The 26564-nt window shown below is 37.4% G+C and overlaps 1 protein-coding gene across 1 annotated transcript; it reads right to left on the reverse strand.

Moving 5' to 3' along the window:
- Positions 1–18747: 18747 nt before the first annotated feature.
- On the reverse strand, positions 18748–19359 carry LOC125469367. The gene has a single exon (XM_048566613.1). It carries the CDS (start codon positions 19357–19359, stop codon positions 18748–18750), a length of 612 nt encoding a protein of 203 aa, XP_048422570.1.
- Positions 19360–26564: the final 7205 nt, after the last annotated feature.

Consider the following 26564-nt stretch of genomic DNA (forward strand, 5'->3'; position numbering starts at 1 on the left):
GGGGCACAAAACAAATATGAGCGGACCAAGTTGATATATATATATAAAATACTGAAACAATTATCAACATACTAAGCCCCAAAGTTTATGAAAACTAACATCATAATACGTGATAGGTTTTCCAAAAACCCTAGCATGCCATAAAACATTTCATAAAACATATATCATATATAGTGTGCTAACTAGTGGTATCATAATCACCCACAGGCAGGACCACCATGCACCTGTAGGAAGAACATATGCCAGTAGGCAGGACTGTCATACACCCGTAGGTAAAACATACGCCTGTAAGCAGAACATACGCCCCTAGGCAAGACAATCACCCGTAGGCAGAACATTCGCCCGTAAGCAGGACAGTGACCACTAGATACACACAAAACATTGAAAATAATCATTCCAATATCAGTACATATATCTCAAAAACATCTTCATAGCATATAGTCATCCATCATATATACTATAAAGAACATAAATTCGATAAAGTATGGTATTCCAAAATATTCTCAATAAATCATGATAATCATAAAGTGTAATTCTAATTTACTCATAAAACGTTTCACAGAATGTAATCATTAAATCATGTTTTTCATGTATGCATCTACTATTAAAACATGCATTTTAGAAGGAGTCCACTCACTGATTCTTCACCGCCGAGAGCCACGCAAACTAGTAAAGATGGAAACGCTACAATAAATGCACCTAAACACATAAAGGGTCTAATTAATAAAACTGTATTAAAATGATTGAATTTGGAAAAACAGAGGCGGAAATGGATTCTGGACGTCGAATTACCCTAAAAAGGGTCCCGGGTAAATTTCAAAAAAGTTAACAAAAAGTCAACACGGGAGTATTCCGTCAGGTCAACAACCGAGTCAAACGGGCTGGGTCAAATAGGTTTTGGGCTTGAGGCTACCGGGCAAAAGGCCAAAGTTCATATGGCCTAAGGGCCTGGGTCCAAAAGGTTTCTGGGGTGAGTGGGTTTGGAAACTGGGCTGGGCCTAAGGCTTGGGTTGGGCTCCCCTTAAAGGGCCAAGATTTGGGTCAAGGTCCATGGCCCAAAGACCTGGGCCAGTTCAGTAAAAAGGGTTTTGGGTTGGCACAACCCAACTGCCTGGTTTCGATGGAAAAAAAAAAACTAGAGCTTCCCAAGCTCCGACCAACCTCGCATTTCACCCAAAACATGTCATGCAATATACCAAATTGAAGCCCAATGAATGAGGAAGAAAACCATACCACTTTCATGATGTGTGGTGGCCGAAGTTGGCCAGAAAGTGGTCTGAAAGTCACGGGTATTTGCCAAAATTCTGGGTTTAGCTCCTCCGAGGTTTTCTTCGTCCAAAAGCCATAGAAACTATTCAGAGACATTACAAAACATTCATAAACATGATCTACGGGGCTCGAACCGAATGAGGATGAGGTGTATAGTGGCCACCCACAATGCCACGAGACACAAAGAGCTTGTGTGCTTATTCTTTGCTCCAGATTTCGTGGAGCTCACGAAGATAGAAGAATGATAGTATGGGTGGTGGTTGTTGAAGTGGGTATAACGATGGTGGTCTCGGTGGTTACTAACAGGGAGGAGAGAAAAACGAAGACAAGGGAGAGAGATAAAAATGGAACCGAGAGAGAAAGAGACTTGGGCCCCAAGGGACAAAACCAAAACAAATGGGCCTCACGGGAAAGATAAAAATGGAACCTAGAGAGAAAGAGACTTTGCTAATCCCCTGTTAAATAAAATTTCGTCCCGAAATTTTGAAATAACTTGCTACACAAAAATACTCGAAATATATATATATATATATATATATATATATATATATATAATGAAGAAATCAAGTTAGAGTGGTTGTATGAAAAGGAAAATGTCACCCCATCGCGATTGGGTTGCAATGATTCCATCTTTCATGCCTCCAGGCTCATACCTTCTTCCCCCATCAGTGTAAAAGTTTAAACATATACTTTATAAAGATATAAAGTCAAAAACATAAAACAACGTAAGGTCAAAAAGTATGTACGTAGAATACGTAACGTCAAAATAGATATAACTAGAAGGTAATTCAAAATACTTATACTGAAAACAAAAACGAAAATGAAAGTGGGTATCGCCCAAGTATACGTAGCATCACGTACTTCGAAAATAGATAGGTCTTTGGGTCGAGCCCCAATAATAACTACTCAGTAACATCTACCGTAAACGAGGTCTACCTACTCACTTGCTTAGCGAATCCAACGAATAAGCCATCGATATCACAATCGGTCGCCCATGATATCGACCACACATTGTTGTTTTGATAAGCAAGCAATACTTTCCTAAGGGTGCATAATTACCATTTTACCCTTCAACATGAGTGTGCATAGATTGTCTGATTCTTACTTGGATCGCATTGTCGTACTGTTCTAAAGCGCACCAATCAAATCTATTATAAATGTTTCGACATCCACATACTCACGAAAAATAAGGTCCTAGAGTGAAGTAGTGGAAAGATGCATTAAGACGAACATATATTGTTGGAAAAGAACCACTAGAGTACAATATCATGTTTATGAATTGTAGCAAGATAATGAGAGGTGACTATTCATTATGCGTGAAGATAGTGATTGGTGATGTAATCCGATAACCACCTGCACTACAACCTTCATCAATCTCTTACTAAAAAATTTTTCAAACCTCACACTCACGTGGAACTCTTTCTGGTAAGTCTGGTAAGCTTGTGAAGAGGTTATGCTTCTAAGGTTCCTGTCTGAATCAATAAAAATTGAGCGCACGCTTCAGCCGAGTCGATCCCTCGTGAAATCCTTACGGATTCAGTGAAAAACCATGTCAAGAAAGCTAAAAGAACACTCAAGAATTTGAGAGTCAAAACAAGTCCATCAAAATTAGAATACAAGACCAAAGATACATTGCATTTCACGACACCTTGTGAACATTTTCAATTTCCAACGGCCACAACCTTTTTGGAAATTGCCTACTACCAAAAAGTCTACTAAGAAAAGTATAAAATCTAAACGAAGTCAATGCTCTAAGAAAAGTATAAAATTAGGGAACTTGACTTCATCGTTGGAGTAAGCGAGAATGTTGTCGATAGAACAATCGCCAGGAATTGTTCTAAGGATCCAAACAAACTTCCTCAGTGGGAACAAGTCCTAGTACATTGATTCAATCCCACCAAACTACCACTTAGTTTTTCCGTTTCACTGCGGATACGACTCTGCTTGCCATTCCTAGGGAATGCATGTTGCAGAGTATCGGTCCGATGTTGAAAGTCATCCAACAAACTAATTCGTCACTGATGAGGCACAATCCCAACACAAGTTTCTTCTTCTACCATAAGATGTGACTATTCATGCAGAATGAGGGTTGCAAAACCGTGCCGAGAGACAACAAATATGAAGTCGAGATATCCAAATGATGTCATGACCGACAAACTACTAGAGTACAATGTGATTCCTATGTATGCTCTGAACAACCTCAATCTGATACCAAATTGACACGCCCGACCCCGATATCCACTTATCAATAGGGTAGGCACATGCTGGCCAATACCCGAAGGTAACGAAACAATACTTACATGCATGAGACTAATGAATAAAAATAAATCTTATAAATTAAAATACAATGAGTATGCAATTGAGGAACATGTTCAGAGCATACAACTAATCTAGAACACTAAAAAGAATAATATAAAATTTAATGAACAGAGGAATGGGTCCTACACCGAAAAGACTCGAAGATGCCGATGCGAAAGTGCCTTGACACCAAGATTGTACGCCTCGATTCTAAGTCCTAAGGGGGCGTAAAACAAACATGAGTGAACCAAGTTGATATCTCTAATATTAGAAAGCCAGAAGTCAAGTTTTGTGTCTCAAGGCTTCACCAAAAATAATTGGACCAAAATAACCCTGAAACAAAAAAACTCATTAACTAAAAAGAAATGTAAAGAAATTATTACTAAGCGTAGTTTTTTAAGAAAAAAAAATAATAATTAAAAGAGAGAAATAGGGAAAAAAAAAGGAAAAAGAAAAATTAAACATGCAAAAAAGAAACCTGATTGTGGATGACTCAAACTAATCTGCTACAAACTGAGATAAAATAGAAAGAAAAAAGAAAAGAAATTGAACGTGCAAAAAGGAAACCTGATCGTGGAGGACTCTAAGATTAAACTGCCGCAAACTGACTGGGAAGATGAATAAACTCCCAAGAACTCACAAATCCACATTCACATTCAGTAATTCACAAATCCAACATTAGAGAAGGAGGGAAGAAGCTTTGTTGTTCCTGCTACTTCGAATGATTTGAGTAAATTTTTTTTTTCAATTTCATTCTACAACGCTGCCAACAGTTACTAGAGTCTAGCAAAAACACAAATTGTGCATTGTGAAGCTCATCGTTCCTCTTCTATTTTTGAGTCGGTTACAATTTAAGACCAATTGATTGTTTTTATTCTACTTTGTTCAGTTTTTGTATTTCTATGTTCTACATAATATTGATTGGATTCTATCAAGCACTTTTGAAGAAAGCCATTTCATGACTCTTAGAAATTCAACTTTGTTTTGCAGGTTCACCCTTTTTTTTTGACTAAAAAAACATCATGGCCTTTTCCCACTTGTGCTTTGCCTACTTTTTCATGATGTTCATGGCTACATTCTGCAATCTACATGGAGCACATCCTGGTATTGCAGCTCTCATTTCTACTTAATTATACATACACATAAAGAATCTCGTTTGGAGAAGTTTTAATCTACAAACATGATAAAGCTCGCTTTGTAAACGTGTAAACGAAGGAGGAAAAATGCGAACATGTGAGAAAACTATTTTGCAGAAGCGGAGAAATAAAATCGATTGCTCCATTGTGAAATTCGAAAGCAAGCTCTTCTCCACTGATACCCAAAGGTTTTTATGTGAGTTTTAGTTTTGCTTAAGTTTGGTTTACTTAACCATCCTATAGTTTTGCTTAAGTTTGGTTTACTTAACCATTCTCCTTTACTTATATTACTTGGTCTTTTGTCCTGTGTGAGAAGTGCCTGAAAGGATAAGCAAGATATGTGGTTTGATTATGTTAATTCGGCTTTTTGAAACCAGAAATGAATGTGTTGCAGGAAGAATTCTTTGGCACAAGGAATTAGAAAGAATATAAAATGTGGTGAGAAAATTGTTGCAGCAAAAGGAAGAAATCAGGATCCAAATTCGATCAAAGTCGAATGTTTGAGTGAGTTGGTTCAATCAGCATATACAGGTTTGGGAGTTTGTAATCCTAACAATTTTGAAAAATTTATCTTCTATTTTATAGGTTTTCAGAATGTTGGAAGATAAAAGTAGAATCATTTTATTCTCATTGGTAATTTCTTGACTTGCTTACTAATTTGTATGGTACATTATTTTCATTGGAGTATGCATGATTCATTTGTCTCTTCACTTATTTCACATATAAAAACCCTTTATATTCTTTTGATAATTTATAATGTTCCCTTACTCTGGGTAAGGGATTGTGTAGTTTTACAAAATCAATTATTCATTTTGATACCAAACAGATGTGGCAGCCAAAAGTTCCAACTGTCTTAGATACTTCGGACAAATGTTCGCAAAAAATTACTGTTTTATATTCTGTTAAGTTACATTTTACATTGTTTAGCATATAAAAGCCATGCAGGAATGGAGTTTATAGGCTGCTATAGTGGCCCCTATCAACTATGATGCTGTGAAGTACACAAATTTCTTATTGGCAACAACTTCTGGGAAAGTTGGAGAGTTGATAAGCCCCAATCAAAATTAATTTGATCACTTCCTTAATATGGAAAATTATGGACATATAAAATCAATGCATGTAAAACATGTATGAAGTGTTTCTAAAGCAAAGATGTTTTTATGCATGCACAAATGTGGAAAGGATAAAAACTCTGTTTGTTACGTGTAGCACGTCGTGATGTAAAAAGCCTTTTGCACGCGCCTTGCTAGTATATATAATACTAAAACAGTTATCAACATACTAACCCCTAAAGTTTATGAAAACTAATAGCATAGTATGTGATAGGTTTTCCGAAAACCCTAGCATGCCATAAAACCTTTCATAAAACATACATCATACATAGTGTGCTAACTAGTGGTATCATAATCGCCCATAGGTAAGACCACCATGCACCCATAAGTAGAACATACACCCGTAGGTAGGACCGTCACGCACCCATAGGTAGAACATACTGTGAACACGAAAAATTCCTGAAAACAAGAAACAAGAATACGTGTACAAAATAATATTTTTGTGTTTAATGCTTTTGGGGTTACGATCTCTCAAATTTGGTCCTCTGATTCGATCTCCGTAAGATGTAGATTTGTTGATCCAAGGGCCGTCGAGGCTTGATCTTGGATGAACAGTTGTAAGTTTCTTCAAGGGCCTTTGTGGCTTTGATCTTGAAGGTTGATGGAAGTTTCTTCAAGGGCCTTTGGGGCTTGATCTTGAAGGTTGATGGATGAGCGGATCTTCAAGGGCTTTTGGGCTTGATCTTGAAGAATGGTTGGTTTTCAAGGGCCGTCGAGGCTTGATCTTGAATGATGGTTGGGTGGATTTCTTCAAGGGCTTTTGGGCTTGATCTTGAAGGTTGATGGATGAGCGGATCTTCAAGGGCTTTTGGGCTTGATCTTGAAGAACGGTTGGATGTGTGGATTTGTTGATGTTGTTGATGCAAAGGGCCGTTGGGGCTTGATCTTAGGATGAACGATGAACACTTTTTTCAAGGGTCGTCGGGGCTTGATCTTGAGTTGGTGGAAGTTCTTCAAGGGCTGTCGGGGCTTGATCTTGAAGGAGGATTTGACGAAGAACGAAGAGTGCTTTCTTGATCCTTCGGGATTTTCTTGAGAGCTTTAGAACTTTAAGGCTTCAAGGTGTTGGTGTCAGTTTCAGCTCGTGCAGGCAAGGAGCGTTTGGTGCCAGTTTCAGCTCGTGCAGGCAAGGAGCGTTTGGTGCCATTTGCAGTTTCAACTCGTGCAGGCAAGGAGCGTTTGGTGCCGTTTGCAGTTTCAGCTCATGTAGGCAAGGAGCGTTTAGTTGTCACCTTTTAGGCTCGTGCAAACGAGGAGCTTTTTGAATTTGTCAAACGATCTTAGAGAGGCATTCCTTGCAATCTTCATAGCAAGGAGTCTTGACTGAGTGATTGAAGAAGTCTTTGGGGAAGAAGTCGCGCATCGTGATGGCAACGGACAATCTTTGTGTCATAATTTCATCATCCTCAACACTTTCATGTAGCTTTGAAGGTTGACGGTAACTGCTTTGCCCCATTTCCGATTGGTGAACTTGTGGAGGAGACGTATGTTTGTTGTGCATTTTCTTTGGAGTGACATAAGTCCATCCTTCAACTTCACTTGAATTGACTGACATGGTTTTGGAGCATGCCCCCAGCGGTTGAGGTTGATGACCGACTCGCGCCGTTGATGCTGCTCTTGCTTGCTTAGCGGTATCAACTTTGCAGCGGCATGTTGAGGAGTGGTTGTGGCACCAATGGATGATCCATTTGTGGCGGAAGTGCTCATGCTTCTTCCCTTAGTGGTTGCTAGAACGGCTTGTCCCTTGCTTAATGCCATTGATTTTGGAGGTGTGCTTTGGTTTTCTTGAACGGAGAACAAGATGAGAGGTAGAGATTGTCCCACTAGGCGTGCCAAATTTGTGAACACGGAAAATTTCTTGAAACAAGAATACATGTACAAAATAATATTTTTGTGTTTTGATGATTTTGGGGTTACGATCTCTCAAATTTGGTCCTTTGATTCGATCTCCGTAAGATGTAGATTTGTTGATCCAAGGGCCGTCGAGGCTTGATCTTGGATGAACAGTTGTAAGTTTCTTCAAGGGCCTTCGTGGCTTTGATCTTGAAGGTTGATGGAAGTTTCTTCAAGGGCCTTCGGGGCTTGATCTTGAAGGTTGAAGGATGAGCGGATCTTCAAGGGCTTTTAGGCTTAATCTTGAAGAACGGTTGGTTTTCTTCAATGGCCGTCGAGGCTTGATCTTGAATGAACAGTTGGTTTTCTTCAAGGGCTTTTGGGCTTGATCTTGAAGAATAGATGTGTGGATTTGTTTGTTGATCCAAGGGGCCGTCGGGGCTTGATCTAAGGATGAACAGTTGATGAATGGATCTTCAAGGGGCGTTGGGCTTGATCTTGAAGAATGATTGGATGTGTGGATTTGTTGAGGTTGTTGATCCAAAAGGTCGTTGGGGCTTGATCTTAGGATGAACGGATGATGAACAATGAACACTTTCTTCAAGGGCCGTCGGGGCTTGATCTTGAGTTGGTGGAAGTTCTTCAAGGGCTGTTGGGGCTTGATCTTGAAGGAGGATTTGACGAAGAACGAAGAGTGCTTTCTTGAGCCTTCGGGATTTTCTTGAGAGCTTTAGAACTTAAAGGCTTCAAGCTTTTGGTGTGTCTATTCCTCTTGATGGAGAAGCCTATTTATAGGCTTTGAGAGTGAATCACCACCACAAAATTTTCCCACCCAAGCACTATTACCTAATTTTCCCACTTAATGCAATATTGAAATTGAAGTGGTCTAACAAATGGCCTAATTTTCCACTTAATGCAATATTGAAATTGAAGTGGTCTTATTTATGGCCTAATTTCCCACTTACTACAATTTTAAACTTGAAATGTGCTTGCTTTATCATTGCACAAATGAGAAAAACTTGCTTTGAGCCGTAATGGATTGAAATGTGCTTACCTTGTCATTGCCCAAATTGAGAAGAAAAACTTGTTTAATCATCCAAAGGCATTTCTTCCTATTTTGTTGAGTCACATGTCATGTGTACAATTTGTACGACACGTGGCGTATGCCATGTATGCCCTGACACGTCAAAACTTTAATACGTTGGTGAACATTTGTTTCACCGAAATTTCGATGTCTACACATACGCCCGTAGGCAGAACATATGCTCGTAGGCAAGACAATCGTCCGTAGATAGGACATATGCCCGTAGGTAGAACAATTGCTCCTAGGCAAGACATACGCTCGTAGGCAGGACGATGACCACTAGATACGCACAAAACATTGAAAATAATCTTTCTAACAAAAGTACATATATCTCAAAAACATCTGCATAGCATATAGTCATCCATCATATATTCTACAAAGAAGTGTAAAAACATGTCCATAAATAGTATATAGTTATCCATCATATAAACTATAAAGAACATAAATTCGATAAAGTATGGTATTCCAAAATATTCTCAATAAAGCATGATAATCATAAAGTGTAAATCTAATTTACCCATAAAACGTTTCACAAAATGTAATCATTAAATCATGCTTTTCATGTATGCATTTTTACTATTAAAACATGCATTTTAGAAAGGATCCACTCACTGATACTTTACCGCCAAAAGCCACACAAGCTAGCGAAGACGGAAACACCACAATAAATGCACCTAAACACATAAAGGGTCCAATTAATAAAACTTTATTAAAATGATCGAATTTGGGAATATTCCCTAACGAAATGTTCTAGAGAATACTCCATCGGGTCAACAGCTGAGTCAAATGGGTTTTGGGCTTAAGGCTACCGGGCCGAAGGCTCAAATTCGTACAGCCCAAAGGCCTGGGTCCAAAAGGTTTCTGGGGTAGATAGGTTTGGTAACTAGGCTAGGCCTAAGGCTTAGGTTGGGCTTAACTTAAAGGGCCAAGGTCTGGGCCGAGGTCCATGGCCCAAAGAACTAGGTCGATTCAGGGAAAAAATGTTTTGGGTTTCAGGTTGGCATGGCCCAACAACCTGGTGTTGACGGAAAAAAGGAAATCGAAGCTTCCCAAGCTCCGATCAACCTTGCACTTCACCCAAAACATGCCATGCAATATACCAAATTGAAGCTCGAGGAATGAGGAAGGGAACCATACCACTTTCACCACGTGTGGTGGCTGGGATTGGTCGGAAAGTGGTCTGAAAGTCATGAGTATTCGCCAGAATTCTGGGTTTTGCTCCTCCGAGGTATTCTTTATCCAAAAACCATAGAAACTATTTAGAGACATTACAAAACACTCCTAAACATGATCTACAGGGTTCAAGGAGCTTACCATGGTTAAGGTTTTGCCGGAGGAAGAGGTGTACAGTGACCACCCACGATGCCACGAGACACGGAGAGCTTGTGTGCTTCTCATCAACTACAAATTTCATGGAGCTCACGGGGGAGAGAAGAATGATGGTATGGGTGGTGGTCGTCAGAGTGGGTATAACAATGGTGGTCTCGGTGGTTGCTCATGGGGAAGAAAGAAAAACAAAGACGAGGGAGAAAGATAGAAATGGAACCCAGAGAAAGAGAGAGAAACTTGGGACCCAAGGGACAAAACCAAAACAAATGGGCCCCACGGGCACACAAATTAAGAACCAAAAATAATTTTTAAAATAAATATCCCAAACTTAGTGAAAATACAAAAATACTCCTTCGTTCCGTAAATTCCGGGACGGGTTGTTACAAAAGGGGTCAGCTAACCTTTTGAATTTCAGTGAACCTCCATAGATGACTTAGGTGTTACCCCTCTGAAGGTCAGAGCTATCTTTCATGCATGCCTTCCAACTACTTGATAAAATGCCTCAAAGAGATGTTGTCATTCTTATTATTTTTTCTAAATATCAACTTGGGTATTATATTCTTGATATGCGTTCAAGTAGTGAATTTCTCAATTGAAAGGAATTGGTAGTCTTGCAAGAAACATGGTGGAGATGATGAGAAATAATGTATATAATTATGTGTATTTGCTAATTCCATTGGTTATATTGGATGCTACTGCTTCAGTGGAGAGAGCCTTTTCTGCTATTAATATTGTGAAAAGTCCATTGCGTAATTGAATGGGAGATAAATGGTTGAGTGATAGCATGTGATTTATATTGAGAGAAATGTTTTTTCTTCCATTAATAATGAAGCTATAATGCAGCGTTTTTAAAATATGAAAACGCATTGTGCACAATTGTGACTTTCATTGTTATTTGTTCTATAATTTATGAATAACGGAATTATGATTAATTTTAAGGTTATTACATGTCTTAATATTTGTAAACTTTCATATGTGACGCTCCGAATAATTTTAAGGTTATTACATGTCTTAATGTTTGTAAACTTTCATATGTGACGCTCCGAATTATTTTTCCTAGACTCGCCACTGCATATAAGAGAAATACATGTAGCTAGAACCCATAGTAACTTGATTTGCAATGTTCTTCCTCCTCTTTTTTTTTCGAAGAAAATGCGATATTTCATTTCAAAGCCAGACATGCTAAATAGTACAAGGGATGGAGCGGTTTTCCTCAAGAAGATCACTAATAATAAAAGGAGGTTCATCAAACCAAGTATAATCAACTCCTGAATAGAGGACAAATATCTAGCAAGCCTATGAGCGACCGACTTTGCTTGGCGGTGGACATGGACATCAGAAACTTCAACGATCAATTGCAATGGGTTGAAGAGTTCTAAGACTTGATTGGATTTTGAATTTAAATTGGTCCTTTATTTGGACTTACAACTAAAGTTAAAGCAAAAACAATTTTGGGTTGAGATCTTGACTACTTTTCTACGGAAGATTTAAGGTTTGGGATATGCTAAACAAGTAAACAAAACAACTATCCTCGTATGAGTAAGTTTAAGAGTAACAGGAAATTTTAATAGTTTAATGGCATGTTTACTTATGGGGAATAGAAGTTAGAATTATTTTAATGAGTTTCCTGCAGTTATTTTAATGAGTTTCCTGTAGCTACTAAAATAAGATTTTGAGTCCTCATACCATTCCTGACAATTAAACATTATAGGTTCAATTAACATGCATATACGTATTTCAATCTTTTAAGTCCTCATATCATTCCGAAAATTGAAATAATATTTTTGCGGACGATATTTTTAACTGTTCTCAATAAAGGTAATTTAATGTATTTGCTAAGAATTCATTTGTTTTCTAACAAAATGCCTCTCATTACTTGAGCAAGCATATTGGAAAGAAAATTCATGCATTTTCAACATATTTTTCTACTGCACCCAAACAAGTCTTCAATTATAACATCTAGACTAAGAGTAAAATAAACCAAACTCCATATAAAGTAAAGCTTCTAACAACTCAAGGTAATCATTATTTTGAATACTAGGTGATTCAAAACTCAAAAATATTCTCAAACTAAACTTTTGAACACTCTAATACTTTAGCATGTTGAATCACATATATTAAACATAGGCCCATTCAATCACCTATATTTTTCTCTCAAGTAAGGCATATATATATATATATATATATATATATATATATATGGCCCATTTATAACCAGTTATGTCTCGAGATACTAAACTAATTAAGCTAGAAACTAATGATTTTATTTTAGTTATATATATATATATATATATATATATATATATATTAAAATAAATGGTTAAATGGGTACCTGTTTATAACTGCGGGTAATACCCACAACCCATTTAAATTTCATGGACATAACAGTTTATTTGTGTAAACGGTTGCCCATAACCATAACTGTGAGTTTTAAATAGGCGGGTAACCTTGGTTACCAATATAGGGAGAAGAATTCAAACCTTCATACAAATACAAAAGCCTACTTGAGTAAGTCCATATATATAATTAACTCATTAAACTTCGCTATTGTTTTTTGGGTGACAGAGAAGAAAACCTAATAACCACCCTATTCCATCCCCATAATCAAGTCAAGTTGGAGCTTCTAAATTGAAATGTAAGGTGGACCACAAAGAAGTTGATATGATTTTTACCGTCCACGTAAATAGCAGTGTTCTAAAAATCGGCCTAAACGGCCACCTATGCGTTGGGCGATGGGTTTCCGTGGCGATTTTGGGCAAAACGTTCAATAAATTGGAGAGGGTCTAGGGGGCCAACTCGGCAGTGCTAGGCGAAGCTAGGCGGTCCTAGGCGTTCCTCGTCTCTTTGCTCTACATGTGTGCAAAGTGCAAACCCATAGTCGGTGCTAGTCAACTCATTGATCTCTGTCACCACAGATGAAGACGTCGACAACATGATGGAGGAGTACGACCGCATTGCACAGAATCAAAACTCAAAGTCGGCATAGCTCCACCTCTTTCCCAAAACTTTTGTGCATGAAAACGGAGAATCACCATGGTGGCTTAGAGGGAGTAATAGAGGGAGATGTGCGGAGGAGAGATGAAGGGTTAGAGGGAGGGACTTGTTTTGATTTGTTCATTTTCAGAAGAGAAGAAGATAGAGGGTTAAACGGAGAAGTTGAGGTGATCGATAAAGATTTGGCAGCAGGGAAAATCGGGAAAGTGGAAAAAAATTGCCTAGTTTTGTGTGAAACTCTACTAGCCTCATAATAAAAAATTAAAAATTAAAAAAAATATATATAAAGAATAATCACCCATTGTCGAGTTGGACAAAAAGAGGCAGGAACGAGATCTTGTGAATCCTTCTTCCTATTGTTATTGCTTTGGTCCAATAAATATATTATATAAATGATTCGGATAATATTTTATTAACAACACTATATTATATTCTTATAATATTTTTTTTTTTCCTTTTTAACACCCGAGTATGTTATACTCTTGCATTATATATGTATATCTTTTTCAAAAATAACGTATTACTCAATGTTTATTTATCTATTATATAGTAAATTAACTAATTTATATGATATATATAATTATTTTACTCAAATCCACCTAGGCCTCCTAGGCTTCCTCCTAGGCGTTAGGCCCCTGCCCGCCGCCCGACTAGCGCCTAGTGTTTTTTAGAACCTTGGTAAATAGGGTTAAAATCACACAAAATACTTGCAAGAATACAAGGTTATTGTAGTATAGATGCTCATGCAAGGTCGTTCTCCTCAAGGACTATTTTAATAATTTATGTAGAAACAATTCCTAATTAACTACTTCAAACTAAAAATTGAGAAAGGTGATTTTGAATTTGGGTAATATTAAAAACGAATTTTAATTATAAAAAAATAAATAAATAGTAAATTCTCCGAAACTAATACGATAAAAGAAAAGAGTTTTAAATACCAATTTATAAAAGCACTAGGGTTCCACCATCACCTAGCAATCCTATGAATTTTTACCAATTACTTATGATCTACGCATGCCACTTTGAAGGTTAGCTTTTTCTAATATATATTCTACTTGGAACCTCCAACATAGAATGTATATCTAACATGCAATCCGTCCGGACGTTCGGATCAAATATGAAAACCCTTTGAAAAACCATGCAACCCCTAAGACATGGTGTTCATCTTAAGTGAAATTACAATTATTAATCACAAGAAGCCGGCGTCAATTTCAGGGAACCTTCCGACCAAAATTGTATCAAATTACTTTTCTAAAGATCCTAATGGTGACCAATCATCAAGACAATTAGATAGTTTAAAACAGTGATTAATAATTCAAAGCGTGCATGCAATCAATCATAAGCAATTAAATAAAAATTACATATTCATGTTAAGGCTCAAGGCTTCGCCCTAGTAAAATGAATTAGTTACTCATAATCACAATTAAAATCATAGAAAATATTATTATGAAGAAAATGATTGAAACACCCTAAGGTAGAAAATCCTCAAGAACACTAGCAATTCTCTTCGTCTCCAAGATTGCATAAAAGAAAATGTGCATAACCTAGGACCGGCTGAAACCTTTTAAATCCCACCTAAAAGGTATCACACAATCCCTAAAAACCAGGTTCTTTATTCCAACTAGGAAACTAAAAATAATAATAAAATATATTACAAAATAAAGTCATAATTAAACTAGAAGAATCTGCAAAAGAACTATCCAGCCACGTTTTAGCCTCAAATATCCTTCAAATCTGGCCCATGATAGCTTGTTTTAAATATTAGACATTCTGAACACATCTCTAGAAGACCACGAATCCATCCGAGGTCATCTTGAGCTCCAAAAACGCAATTCAAGCCCAAAGCGTCACTATTCCAGCACCGCGCATCGCTCCTTTATTTTATCGCCAGAAAATCACCGCTGGGAAGAAAAATTCCAAATTTTGATATGATCAAGCTAATTGACTCACGAACATCCTTCAAGTGGAATTACTCAAAAGTTGATCCATTTGGTCAGTTTTGCTCCAAAGAAATTTGAAAGTCCTATATTGAAAACACAATTCAAAGTATCAAAATTCTTCTAAAATATTAACTAAAATATACTAAGAATAGGGTTAAATATGTAATATAAAATCTACTCATCAGAAGTCATACATGCCTTGTCATAAAGCTTATAAAGAGGAAATTAAGCCCGGCTCGTCCCAAATGTCCTCTTTCATCCAACATTTTCGATATCTGCTACAAAGTCTGACATCTTCATTAACAATTTAATTAACATCATCATGAATACAAAGAGGACGGCAATGTTGTGCAACTATCATATGCCACTAAATTTCAAGGGAAAATTTTATAGGACAGTAATAAGGCCAACAATGCTTTATGGCACGGAATGTTTGGCGGTGAAGCATCAACACGTACATAAAATGAGGGTAGCGGTGATAAGAATGATTCATTGGATGTGTGGGCACACCAGAAAGGATAGGATTAGGAATGAGGATATCCGAGACAAAGTAGGAGTAGCCGAGATTAAAGGAAAGATGAGAGAAAATAGGTTAAGGTGGTTTGGACATGTGAAACGAAGGCCTCCAGGCACTCCAATTAGAATATGTGATTACGAGACAGAAGTTCAGGGTCGAAGAGGTAGAGGAAGACTTGGAAAGAGACTCTAAGAAAAGACTTGGAGTACTTGGATCTAACGGAAGATATGGCACATAACCGAGCGCAATGACGTTCTAGGATTCATACAACCAACCTCACTTAGTGGGATAAGGCTTTGTTGTTGTTGTTGTTATGAATACAAAGAGAACTAATCCACTATATATCTATATTATATGACTGACATAGTGAATTTGGTGTTGGAAGTATGCCCACAAAGCCACTCATTTGATGTAATAGCTTTTTGGAATACTTAATGTATTAAACTTTTATATGTTTAATGAAGGGCAAAACTTATTGTTAATCACTATTTATTGTATCTTGTGTTTAAGCAATAAGGGAATCCAAGGAATGTATTTGATCTAAGAGACAAGTGATTTAAGTTAGTTAAATTAACGAGACCTTTCTCTTATGTTCATTCCTAAAACGTTCCTAGCCATAGGATTGCCAATTGGGCATTGACAATCCGCTAAGGTTAGTATGTGTTATGTCGACTCAAGCGTGAGTATGAACTAGTCTCAAGTCATTTGGTGTTGGACACTAAGGCAAACACATAGGTGCTCGAAAGAGTAATCGAGTACACTGAACAACGATCAAACGAGAGTTCGAACATACAGGTCATGTGAGAACTCAATAGTTGCAATATGCAAAGTAGTCCTTTGACCTGAGGCATCATTGATGTCTAATGGTTAGGTCCTTGATCTTTGATTATGTCAACGGCATTCCATTGGAGTGTCCACGGCATTGTTGGGGTCAAGCTATCTAGTCATGTAGGCATATGAATGCACAACAAGGGATCTCTAACCTTCCATGGTGGAAGGAGAATACTCTAAGATATGATTCGAGAGTCTTTGGCCAAAGCATATGAATATGACTTAGGAAGCTTGTTCCAAATCTTATTCAATTGAATCATATAGAGAAGTATCACATTGGATAGTAGACATGAAACAAACTATCACTTAAACAATGTGATTAAGAGTATTGTATTAGAGAATGACCGTATTGCATTGTAGTTGTAACTGGATAGGTTCTCCAACCACTTCTACTTAGCTTGGGTAACCATGACATGCTGCTAGGTGTCACCCATGGTTTGTGGAAGCCCTAAAGATTAGCAAACACTAATTTTAAGGGAGAATTGAAATGTGGTTTCAATTCACAATCGATCGTTAAGAGTAACATCGCCCACTACCTCGCTAATTGGAACCTAATGGATCGTACACCGAGTAAGGATATAAGTGAAGAAATTATATGAAATGGATAAGAGATTAAATGGTTTAATTGAAGAATGGTCAAGATTAATTAAATAGTTAATTAATTATACGAAACGTTCGTATTGGGCGTTTAAGTTAGTTTTGGGCTTCGGGGCACAAAAACGTTTTGGTCCACAAGGCCCATTATGTTTAAGTTGTATGACAACTAAAACAAAATGGGCAATTAAGCCCAATAACACTTGAAGGGCCGGCCATATCAAGGGTAGTGGGAACTTGCTTAATTGCAAGTTTGCCACTAACCTAAGAGATGAAGTATAAAGTCATCTTTATAGCTTTGTTTCTAATTAGGGTTTTCTAATTGAATTTGGGTGAAACATATTCTCTCATTTTCTACATAGAGGCCGGCCACTTAGGGGAGGAACATCTAGCAATCTTTTCTTCCCTAAGTCATCCATTTCATCTTCACACTACATCTTTGGTGTGGAGACTTAGAGACACCAAACCTTTGGTGTTTTGGAGAACAAATCCTCAAATCCTCAAAGAAGAAAAGGAGCACTAAAAGGGAGGAAATCACAAGGAAGATCCAAGGAGCAAGGAGGTGACTTGAAGGCCCTCCACTTGGGTGAATCCCTTGTGCAATCAAGGATGAGCTTCAAGGGTAAAGAATCTCTAAATTCTTATTCTCTTTAATATTGTTAAAGAGTCTTATGGTTCACCATATACTAGGCTTTGAAAGTCATGGGTTTTATGAATTGTTTTTGAATGCATGCCTACTTTAAAGTGTTATTAGTTTGCATATGTATTCAAATGTTCTTACATGTTCTTAGCTATGACATAAATTTTCCTTCATTTGGACCATAATTTGACAATTCACATGAATTCTACGAGGCCCACTTATCAAGTTAGGAGATAGTTCATATTGGTTTGTAGTCCTAAAGCCTTGAGAATAACTATAAGCATAATGATCATTGGGTGATGAAAAATCATGTGGATGTGAGACCGTTGTCATTATAGCGACAAAATGAAGAGAAGACCTAGGGCTTGGTGGATCACTATATAAAGAAAAGCATGGGCAAAAGAGAAGGCCCCAACAACTTCAATCAAAAAGCAAAGATTATTCAATCTCTCTCAAGGAGCAAACCTCTCAAAGAAAGCAAGCAAGCTTTCCATAAAGCATTTCAAAGAGAAGAAGTCCATTCCTTCTCTAAATCTCTCTCAAATCAAATAGTATCGGTGGAGAAGTACCATACTTTCTTCACTCTCTCAAAATCAAAGCAAGCCTTCTTTGGCAAAGCAATAGATTACATTTGCTTTCTCTTGTTAATTTGTTATGTAGCTTTCCACTAATAATTTCCTCTGCTAAGTATTTGAATACAATTTCTCTCTTCGAATGAGTTTCATACTCTAAGTTAGTTTCCTACATACAAGAAAATGTGAAGTCCTTAGCATTCAATGCAAAACAGTTCAAAGTTGAGCCTCCCCACTCAAGGACACAATCTTTTGTTTAAAAGTCAAATAGGTGTGATATTTCAATGCTTGAAACCTGTTTACTAGTGGCCTCTAGTTGTGGCATACCCTCATTCCCACGATCTACACCTATATATGTTCAATTCCGGGGTGGAACATTATTTAATTGATTTCGATCAACAGTACCAACAAAAACCAAAACCAGCGATTAAAAGAGTCGTATTGTATGCTAGAAACTCAAAGTCTAAACATCTTCATTAACAATTTGAAATCATGATACAAGAGAAAAAAAACAAGATTACATGTTTGGCCAAAAAAAAAAAAGAACTTATAACACAAACCGGAGTTATAAAGAACAATATTGTTGCTACGATTCCAGCTAAATATCTAGCAATATTCCATCTTTCTTAGATGAAGCATTTCTACTACTACTCGAGAGGCTCCACTGATCGGAAAATCCCAAACCTGAAACCGAACCACCACTCCCACATTTAGCCACAGTCCTGACACTCTCAATCAATTCCTGAGTCTGACCCTCTTGAGCCAAAATCTCCAACAGGTGCTCTGGACTGATCACCAGCTTCACCTTCCAAAAACTGACGTTATTGTACTTCGAAAATGCCTCGGTGTAAGACCTCTTCATCATTCCATGGTAATCAAGCGACATTCTGTAGGGCGCAGCAAGTGAACAAGTTGGTATGCTGTTTGACCTAACATGGCCTTCCCTCACAATCTGGGCGCTGCCCAAGTGACGACCACTTTGGCTGTTGAGAGGGAGAAGATAGTAATTTTGTCCTGCCAGAAGATCATCATGGTGAGAGAGTGGTTTCCAGAAAAGATCATGGCTTCTGAAAATTCCATGGCCTGGAAATTCTTTGGTGATCAAGCCTACAGTGATTGGCACATAAAATTCCATTATCCCACCATTTGATGTTGTCACTTGAACTACCCCATCTGCATCTCCCAAACCTCCAAACAAGCAATTGCCCATTTATTAAAAATCCCTAACTAAAACCTTGTTGCTCTTGTTGTAGTTATAACTTATAGGCAGCTTATGCCTAGTGACCGGTTGTTTGGAGGGTATAAAAGAGAGGGAAAGTTATGGAGGGAGAGATCTATTCGTCGGTGGGATTCTTCTTGGGAGCTTTTCTCAACCAAACAGAGAATATTAAAAACAAGAAAATTAAAGGATATACAAAAAGGAAAAGTAGTGTGACAAAAGAAGGCCACTACTGTGGTCACAGTGTATATAATATGTGTTTTATATGGTACGGTGATGCAAGAAATGGTTGAAAAATGGAAATAGTTGGTAGTTTGGGTCCATATAATACAAACATACAAACGGAGCATTCGTGATTGAAAAGTGATTATTCTGGTCACTCTTATTTTGTAATTCTTGTTTATTACTGGTTTTAAATTGTATTAGTTAGAGAAGAACCAGTAATAAAAATGAGCATAATGTGTAGGAAGAAAACAAATTGATTTTCGGTCAATAAATCCATTAACCATCTTTTTCACTTTCTCTTTATCAAAAATAGTCAAGAAAAACTAAAGACCCCAATGTCATATTTACAGAAAAAAAAAAATTATAGGTAAAGAGCAAAACCCTAGCTAGGATTCTCATCATTCACTCGTTTAAAGCAAAAGTGGCAATTTGACCAGTCCCACCCTATGTGAATATGCCTTTAAAATAAGGGTCACAACCATTCTTTTTGTCTCTTACTGCCCCAAGAAGACAGAAAGAAAGAGAAGTGGGAAACTACGGAAATTCAGGCAGACAGATTGGTCGCATTTTTGTCCCCAAAAAAAAAAAAAAGAAGAGAGTGGTCGCATTTGGATTTGCTTTTCCATGGAAACATTGGCATGGCATGCTTATATTATGCAATCATTAGGCGAGATGGATAAAACAATTTCCAATTTTTCACCACAAAGTTGATGTTTCATGGAATCTTATGCACTCACAATGCACCATGGTCAGTTATATATAATTATCTTTTATTTTTTATTACACGGAACAAGTAACGTGATAAATGTAATAAAAAAATAAACATATAATTATTTACAACCGATGACACTAAAATTTTTCTCTTTAGCATAACATGTCACACCCCCAAAACCGGCACGTAACAGTGCCACGCTCTATTAGTAACACAATACTATAGTGTTAAAATCCAACACTATAGCACTACATTCCTAATAGAACGTAAGGCTATTTGAGGGGAATAAAATAATTTATTTTTAAGCAGTATGGAAGCGAAAATCATTTTGGTAAAATGAAGAATAAAATGGCAACTGAATTTGGATAAAATTTTCACGAAGGAAAAGAACTTCACAATCTACAACAAAACCAAAGAGTTTAAGGTAATTATCATACTACACCAACTCTTTAGTACGATTTCGAAAGTACAAAGCGCTAAGTTTGGCTACAAAAGATTCCTTCAAGACGGTAAGGGAATCAAGCATATGAAGCATCAAACAACTCTTGTCCCAACTTTAGTCCAAATCGTCTATTTGTAGGTGCCGGTCCTATAATAAAGTAGAGGTGAGCATCACAAACGTTCATCTCACCTCCTCAAGGAATCCACCCCAACTAGGTTTGAAAATAGTATATGACACTATATATTCTATAGGAAAATGGTTGATGCACAACAAAAGCTTTGTTTAGTTTTGAAAATAGATTGTATGCTCACACAATTTCCCTTTAAAAAGAAAACAGAGATCCCTATAAATCACTACATACATGATGACCGGTCTAATGACTAACTACCCCCTTACCTAGACCAACTCCGAACGAATATACTTATGGTAAGGTGTAGTGAGAGTGTCCTTTAATGCTCTACCTTTAGATATCCTAGTACCTTTCCTAGAAAGGTAGCGGTACTAATCCCTTCGTAGTAGCCCCTCCGGAGGTTTAGGGGATCGAAACCCTTCACTCTCAAGTCATCAATTTAATTTGTAGCGTAAAAGAATCATGCATATCATGATATAAAACAAAACCATTGGTTCTATCACAGCAAAATATATGCAGTTTTCACAGGCTTTCATATATTTACATATACATACATGCACAAAATTCCATAACTAGGGTAAGTGAGGATTCTCCTACCTGGTCTCCAAGCCAAGCAATATTCCTCACCAATGCCCCGATTAAACGCAAACACCACGAGTAATTGCAGTCCCTAGTTTAACAATTACAATATGTCACTATATGTCCATATATAATGACTAAACTTTATTCTCATAACAACAACTATATCCAAAAGGGACCTTCACTTAACTAGAATAAAATTCTGTATTTGAACTTTTTATTATTTCAAATAGGTCCCCCAAACTTTTGATAATTGCACTTTGGCCCTTGAACTTTCGATAATTCACAAAATTACCCCAAAACTGAAACTATTTTCACAATTCAATCCTTGGTATGAAACTAGTGCCTTTGAGGTCTGTTTTCCCAAAAATTCAACTTATCTTTCAAGCCAAAACACAATCCATCAATTGTACAGCTCTCTTCTTCCATACAAACATCCTTTAAAGACCAAATTTGATGAATTTAGAGTCAAACATCAAATTTCTCTAAATCACATCCATATGAAACTTGTACAAAATCCCAGAAATTTGATCAAATGTAAATCTTTACCTTAATGTCTCAAAAATTGTTGTCCAGTCATCAAATAGGCTTCAAAGCCCTCAATTTCAAAGCTAAAACGAAGCTCCAACGTCACTACCACAATAGCTAAGCTCCACCTACTTGAACAAGTTCCTTGATCACTCCTAAATCATCATATTTCTTTCCACTCTCTTTTCTTTCTAAACTCTCTAGCTCTCTCTCTCACCATATATATGTGTGTATATATATACACACACATATACATATACATAAACTCTCTAGTTTGATTTTTTTTTTTTTTATGAATTAGTGCAACATGAAAAATGCACACTTGTAACAAAAAATAACGTATTTGTCACGTTTATATGGAGAGGAAAATGGTTTGGTTTTCTCGGAAAATGACTTTTGTGGTTTTATCTTTGACTTTTAGATTGAATAAATTTAAAAAGAATGAAAGTATAGAATGTTTGAGAAAAACTTTAATTTTTAGATTGAATAAAGTAAAAGAGAATGAAAATAATGAATGCCGAAGAAGACAAAAGACGAGCAAAAATCACAAATGCTTTAATCTAGTTAGCTAAACACAAGTACTAAACTATTTCTGAAACTCAACACAAATACATTATTTACGAAACTGATTATTTATGAAACTCAACACGAGTACACTATTTATGAAATTGAAAACATTTACACTACTTATGAAACTCAACACGGGTACAGTATTTATGAAATTGAAAACATTTACACTATTTATGAAACTCAACACGAGTACATTATTTATGAAATTGAAAACAAGTACACTATTTATGAAATTGAAAACGAGTACACTATTTATGAAATTGACCATTTGTGAAACTCAACATGAATATACTATTTATGAAACTGAAAATGGGTACACTATTTATGAAACTAACCATTTATGAAACTCAACATGAGTACACTATTTATGAAACTGAAAACGGGTACGCTATTTATGAAACTGAAAACGGGTACACTAAAACTGACTATTTATGAAATTGAAAACATGTGGGCTATTGGGTCTAGTGTAAGATCGAAGTTGTTAGCTCGTGGGTCTAGCATCGTCACTCCTTTCTTCTTCCTCATTGTCCTATCTAGGGAATGGTAATCATCCAAGCATATCACCATCGTGATGCTGTTGATGAGCATGTTGGAGTCAAACAGCCTGAAATATACATTTGACAACTTCGCAATCAATTTCAACTTCAATGGACTGAAATTTGAGATAAAAACCCACATCTCACCGAAATTTGTAAAAAGAAATCATAAAGAGTATTGTATTTTTTATTTATTGTTTTTGGAAATCATCCCTTATTGGAAGAATAAGCCGTCCTACAGCCGTCCTACCTTGCCTTACCTACACACTAGCCGTCCTACCTTGTCCTACCTACACACTTGTATCATGTATATAGATCCTTGTAATCTTGTAGAGAAAAATAATGAGAAAAAGCATTCTCTTCCATATTTTCCCCATGGTATCAGAGCCGGAACCTTAACCGGCCTGACTCCATTGTTGTCCCTTCTCTTCTTCTGCACATTCGTTTCGATAATGGCAGAAGATAATCTTTTTGGCTCAAAAGCTGAAAGCTTCACAGCTCCTCACCCTAGTTTTCCAGAAGCTGAAGTCAACCCAAACCAACGTTTGTGTTCTGTGTTGTTAAATGAGTTTAACTATCTTCCATGGTCCAGATCTATATCTCTTGCCCTTGGAGGAAGGTCCAAACTTGGATTCGTCAATAGAAGTATTGAAGCACCTGACGTCGCATCGCCGGAGTATGAAGCATGGCTGTGCAAAGACCAGCTGGTCATGTCGTGGCTCCTCAACTCCATGGATCCTAAGCTGTCTGAAATTTTCAGTTTTTCAGAATCCTCTAGTGCTCTTTGGAAGGCAGTCAAGGACATGTATGGAAATCAAAACAATGCTGCTCGAGTGTTCCAGCTTAAGAGGAATCTCGCAAGTCTTCAACAAGGTGATAAATCCTTTGTTCATCATCTCAGTTGCATGAAAAACATGTGGAACGAACTAGATATGTATCGACCACACACTATCGATGCTGTCGTACTGTTAAAAAGGTCCGAGGAAGACAAAATCTTTCATTTGCTTGCAAGTTTGGGTTCTGAATATGAAGATCTTAGAAGCCATATTCTAATGAATCCCGAACTTCCATCATTTGCAAGTGTTTGCACTACTATTCAGCGAGAAGAAGTACGCAGAAAAGTCATGAATGTTGACGTAAAACCTAGTGTGTCTGAGGCTAGAGCTTTTGTGACAAATCACAAGTCATTTGGAGATAAAGTATACAAGGGAAAAAAGCCAGATCTGAAGTGTCTACATTGTAATAATGTTGGACATCTAATAGATCGATGCTGGATATTGCACCCTGAGTTAAAGCCAAGGTTTGAGAACAAGCCTTTAAGAGATCATAAGGGCTCACACGCTAGACCACATACAAACAAGTACCATGCTACTGCTGCTACATCCATCGGTGGGTCGATGAACTTTACAGCCAATCCGGCTGACTTATTGAATGAGTTCTCAACCTACCTTCAAACCAGAAAAGGAAGCACAGGTGAAACGTCGACTGGGGAAAGTCAAACTGCTCTTCTTGGACAGTTTACAGGGTTCTTAGCTGAATCTGGTCATGTACCTCAAGGAGACATTTCAGGTATCATGTGTGCTCTTTCAACTGCTCTAAATGTTAGTCACTCTCATGATTTTTGGATTATAGACTCAGGTGCCACAGATCACATGACAAATCAATATTCAAAGCTATACGATTTTGAAAGCTACACTAAACCATCACTAGTTTCTGTAGCAAATGGTAGATGTGTGCCAGTTCTAGGTAGAGGGAAAGTTAAACTGATCTCAGAAACTGTTGAGTCCACAGCGTTATATGTTCCATCTTTTCCTTTTCAATTATTGTCCGTAGGAAGGATTACAAACTCTCTAAACTGTCGTGCAATTTTTTCCCCCCACAATGTTGTTTTTCAGGATCTAGTCACCAAGAAGCTGATTGGTGAAGGTCACTACCTAAATGGGCTGTACTATTTTTCAGAGAACCTCAATGTTCCAAAGGGGTTCCAAGTCAGCTCAAACCTAGAACATCGGTTGTGGCATTAACGCCTAGCACATCCCTCAGAATCTGTGTTGTCTACGTTGTTCCCTAGTTTATGCAAATCCTCCTTTGTATGTGAAATTTGTCATTTGTCAAAATCTACTAGACTCCCATTCAATTTTTCCATGTCTAGGACTAGCAAGTTTTTTGAGATGGTGCACTCCGATGTTTGGGGACCTGCACCTCTAGAGTCTTTTGATGGTTATAGGTACTACGTTATCTTTGTTGATGATTTCTCAAGAGCCACTTGGTTGTACCTCCTAAAATTCAAAAGTGAAGTTATGGATGCTTTCAAGGACTTTCATAATCTTGTCATGAACCATTTTTCGTCCCAAATCCACATACTAAGGTCTGATAATGGCACTGAATATACATCCAAAAATATGACTAACTATTTGAGCACCCATGGAATTATACATCAAACAAGTTGTGTAGGTACTCCTCAGCAAAATGGAATTGCCGAAAGGAAGAATAGGGACCTACTTGAAAAAACCAGGGCGCTAATGTTGCAAATGAATGTGCCTAAGAAGTTTTGGTCTCAAGGAGTTCTTGCAGCCACCTACCTTATCAACAGACTGCCTAGTCGTGTTCTGGATACAAAATCACCATCTGAGGTTATGCAAAACAAAAAAATTAATCTTTCCCATCTGAGAATCTTTGGATGTACCTGTTATGTTCATATTCAATCCCATCACCGAGACAAGCTTGATCCCAAAGCTGTCAAGTGTGTTTTCATGGGATACTCTTCCACCCAAAAATGGTACAAATGCTACAATCCGTGCTCCAGGAAGATGTTTGTCTCAAAAGATGTACGGTTTGATGAAAACCAACCATATTTCAACAAATCATCAGATCAAAATCGTCAAGGGGAGCACTTCCTAGATCTCTTCCCATTGCCAAATCCAGTTGAACCAAGTGACTGTGTCCATTCACTACCTCACAACTGGGACTCTCATGCAACCCTTAATGACAACCTGCTTATTGGAGACAACACTAAAGCCTCAGAAGCACAAGTAGTTCCCCATGACCATAACACAACATCTATACAAGAGAGTGAAGCTGAACATATTGTGATCCCAGCTCAACCCCGCAGGAATCCGACTCGAGATCGACATCCACCATCAAGGCTGCAAGACTATGAAACTTACCATGCAAGGAACCCTATTCACAAGTTTGTAAATTACTCCAAAGTCTCTCACTCTCATGCAGCCTTCCTCAGTAAACTGTCCTATGAAAGTGAACCAAGGAACTTTCAAGAAGCCAATTGTCAAGTTATGTGGAGGCTAGCCATGGAACAAGAACTCAAAGCCTTGAATGAAAATAAAACCTGGAGTGTAGTTCAACTTCCCAAAGGCAAGAAGGTGGTAGGCAGTCGGTGGGTCTATAAAATCAAGTTTAATTCTGATGGCTCAATTGAACAACACAAGGCAAGATTGGTGGCTCGCGGTTTTACTC

Source organism: the organism of the source record quoted next, unplaced genomic scaffold (assembly GCF_019419815.1).
Source record: "Pyrus x bretschneideri cultivar Hongxiangsu unplaced genomic scaffold, Pyrus_bretschneideri_v1 Contig42, whole genome shotgun sequence".
NCBI classification, from domain to species: domain Eukaryota; kingdom Viridiplantae; phylum Streptophyta; class Magnoliopsida; order Rosales; family Rosaceae; genus Pyrus; species Pyrus x bretschneideri.

Excerpts from the sequence above, each read along its gene's own strand:
- LOC125469367 (XM_048566613.1), bottom strand. The coding sequence starts at position 19,359 with ATGGGCAATTGCTTGTTTGGAGGTTTGGGAGATGCAGATGGGGTAGTT.